At 42.1% G+C, this 3,549-nt stretch overlaps 1 protein-coding gene across 1 annotated transcript; it reads left to right on the top strand.

Moving 5' to 3' along the window:
• The first annotated feature begins 1,654 nt into the window (after window positions 1-1,654).
• On the top strand, window positions 1,655-3,172 carry LOC137271568 (putative ankyrin repeat protein RF_0381). Its single transcript, XM_067804017.1, has one exon. The coding sequence runs from the start codon at window positions 1,655-1,657 to the stop codon at window positions 3,170-3,172; it is 1,518 nt and encodes a 505-aa protein (XP_067660118.1).
• The last annotated feature ends 377 nt before the right edge of the window (window positions 3,173-3,549 follow it).

The following is a 3,549-nucleotide window of genomic DNA, read 5'->3' as shown; positions in this document are numbered from 1 at the left end:
ACTATGGAGTTGACAAATTCATCAACTAGCTGTAGATGATAGTGTTTGTCACAGTGGTTCCATAGGGTTTTACAAGAGTTTGGAGTCACTAACGCGTACTTCCTCCATTTGCCCGGATGACGGCCACAAACCTTCCAGTCATGCCCCTTACACGAAACAGAACCATGTGTAATCTGTGACATTTCGTATACAATGCTTGTCTCAATTCACTTAACGTCTGCACAAGAGGGTCTCTCGCCTGCACACGACCTCCCTGGAAGTCCCAAATGTGCCCAATAGGGTTGATATTTGGATTCATGGATGACCATTCAATCCCATTCCCAGCATTGTTTTGGATAAGGTTTTTGTCACCAGAATGGAATCGTGGGATCGAACGTTTCCATCCATGAACTCCTAGAGGCCTAGAGGCAAGAGTATGATTGGCAAAATGACAAAATGACGAAAGAATCCACCACCTACTGTTCACTGGTCGGATTGCCCTGTATCGTTAACAGGTCCAACTTGTAGTTAAGTGAGAAGCATCCCCAAAGTATCACTGAGCCTCACCAGAAAGAAACTAAGTGAAGGATGTGCTAGGCCTCCTGGCTAGAACACGACCATCTTTTGGCATGGACCAAGCTTAAGCATCCTTCTCCATGCTGTCAGATTCCAATTTCTTTTGGCTTGACACCAAATCCAACGCCGTCTTTTATAGCTCTTTGTCAACAGTGAACGTCTCATGATCATCCATAAAGTCAATCCAGCAGCCCTTTACCAGTTCTTTACAGTCTCGGAGCTAAGACGTCAATTTGGAATCCACTGGCGCTTTTGGGCCACATTCGACTCATGGTAAACGTCTTATAACCCGTAAAAGTGCTCAGTCTTAACGATGAGATGTCACGGATACACGTCCTGAACGTGAACAGTCCTTCAGCTAATGAGTCCGGGCATGCCATCTGACTAGCCTGCCAATTACGCAGTAATGATAGCCTGTTAGTCTTTTGTCTGCCTTGAAGGACAGTCCAGCCGTGTGGCAACCACAAATTTGCATTCTCTTCGCGTGCGACATGAGCTAATTAAATAGTGGAATTGTCCCACGTTAAAGTACTGCATTTGGATAAGTCATGGTTGTAAGTCTGCACGTGCATGTTGTGTTGTGTCATGGCGCTAAGGGTTCATACGATTTATGGATATATATTGACAAAACATAGTAGTAATATGATTTAACTAATGAAACTATCACTGTTTTTCACTATTAAGGTTCCACTGGCATTACAATATAGGAGGTAATTAACTTCTCTCTATGCATATATGACTTGTATATTATATATCTTTCAACATACAAGTGACTTTTGAAAATAAGAGAACGTGTTTTGTGTCTGTTACATTATTCACAATATGATCGCAACCACATAAATATTTATCTCTTAGAGTTCCCTTATAGTTGGTACCAGTATTGAATTTCGTTTGACATAAGCCGCAAAGTTCAGTTGTGGGAATAACGTAGATTCTTCAATACAAACTTAATACAACCTAAGTTAGGGTTATGTTCAGCTAGTGTTCCAGGGAATAAATCGTTAGATGTTATCAAATGATGTTATGTCTTACTTCAGAACACTGTAACTGGACGAAAGTGAATACTGAATTACACAGTAACATCGTCAAGGCCTGCATCATGGGAGATTTAATCGGAGTCAGGAACATTTTGCTTCATGGCTGGGAAAATATCAACTCAATGGGGAAAGGTCACATGACACCGGTGATGCACGCAGCAAAGGACGGAAATAGAGAAATGTTTGATCTACTTGTCAAGGAAGGTGCCGACCTGTCTTTAGTGGATGTGGGCGATAGGAACATTCTTCATTTAGCTTGTATTGGAGGAAATTTACAAATTGTGAAATATGTCCTCGCACAGAAAATTGGGGACATCAATACTCGAGATATGAACGGCAGGACGCCAGTATTGCATGCAGCCAGTGCCGGGCATAAGGATGTGTTTGACGTCCTTGTGGAAGCAGGAGCACATCTGTCGCTATTGGATGGCGACAAAGAAACCATTCTCCACGTGGCATGTGAAGGTGGTAATGTTGAGATAATTAAGCATCTTCTGAAACAAGATTTTGTGGACATCGACACGCGAGATATTAGCGGCTGGACTCCAGTAATGTACGGCGCCAGGCATGGACACAAAAATGTGTTTGATGTCCTTGTTGATAAAGGGGCTGATCTGTCACTAGTGGGTCGCCACAAAACAAACATCCTTCATTTCGCCTGTGTAGGGGGTAATGTTGAAATAATCAAGTACCTCCTGAAATATAACATTGTGGATATTGACAGTCGGTTGGATAAAGGTTGGACACCAATTATGCAGGGAGCCAGTGAAGGACATAAAAATGTGTTTGACGTCCTTGTGAAAGCGGGTGCAGATCTGTCACTTGTGGCTGGCAACAAAGAAACCATCCTTCATGTGGCCTGTGAAGGTGGTAATGTTGAAATAATCAAGTACCTACTGACGCAAGGCATTGTGGACATCGACAACCAAGATTCGAACGGCCGAACACCGGTAATGCAGGCAGCCACTTTTGGTCAAAATGATGCGTTTGACCTCCTTGTTGAAGCAGGAGCAAATCTGTCACTGGTGGATTATGACGAAGAAACTATTTTTCAATTGTCGTGTGAAGGAGGAAACGTTGATATAATCAAGTACGTTCTAGCACATGAAAATGTGGACATCAACGGTCGAGATGGAAGCGGCTTGACAACAGTAATGTATGCAGTCATATCCGAACAAGATGACGTCTATGACTTACTTGTGAAATGGGGAGCTGATCTCTCACTGTTGGATAAAGATAATAACAACATCCTTCATTTGGCCTGTGGTGGAGACAATGTTGAGATAGTAAGGCACCTCCTCACACACAACATTGTGGATATCAACAGTCGAAATGGGGAGGACAGAACACCAGCAATGATTGCAGCACGTTGTGGACATGAGGCTATCTTCTTCTTACTTGCTGATCATGTGGCTGATCTTACAGTTGTGAATGGTGATGGTGATAACATCCTAACTATGGCCTGTGAAGGTGAAAATGTACGTATAGTGAAGTATGTGTCCACACGACACATTGTTGAGGGGTCATACAGAGAGGACGATCCATGCGATGCCTTGAATCGGTTCCAGACAACACCATAATAGACACATTCCATTGTATAAACTGGAATTTGTGGATGGATTTTAAAGTCATAATACATTACTCTAACGTCAGGATTGGTTTATTGACTATCTGATACCATGTCATATTCAGATCTCAGCGTAAATATTCAAAACTTTCCTGAATGTTGTGTCGTCATCCATCATGTACTCATGCAACAAAATTACGTATTCTGTGGTTGTTTATTGCGAGTTAAGAAATAATGTGGGTAAAACATGCAGACACCTGATCATTTGTACCATACTGTTGGATGGGCCAACTGTAATAACTACAAAGGAGTGAACAATATATTTAGATACTCTGAGCTGACTGATTCTTTATCTAGAATGTGTTTATACACAGCTCCTACACATGTGAA

Source organism: Haliotis asinina, chromosome 1 (assembly GCF_037392515.1).
Source record: "Haliotis asinina isolate JCU_RB_2024 chromosome 1, JCU_Hal_asi_v2, whole genome shotgun sequence".
Taxonomy (NCBI): Eukaryota; Metazoa; Mollusca; class Gastropoda; order Lepetellida; family Haliotidae; genus Haliotis; species Haliotis asinina.
The sequence above is the reverse complement of the archived record's forward strand: the minus strand, read 5'-3'. Positions and strand labels throughout refer to the sequence as shown.

Bases quoted from the DNA above. Each gene is read 5' to 3' on its own strand.
- LOC137271568 (XM_067804017.1), top strand. From the start codon at position 1,655: ATGGGAGATTTAATCGGAGTCAGGAACATTTTGCTTCATGGCTGGGAA.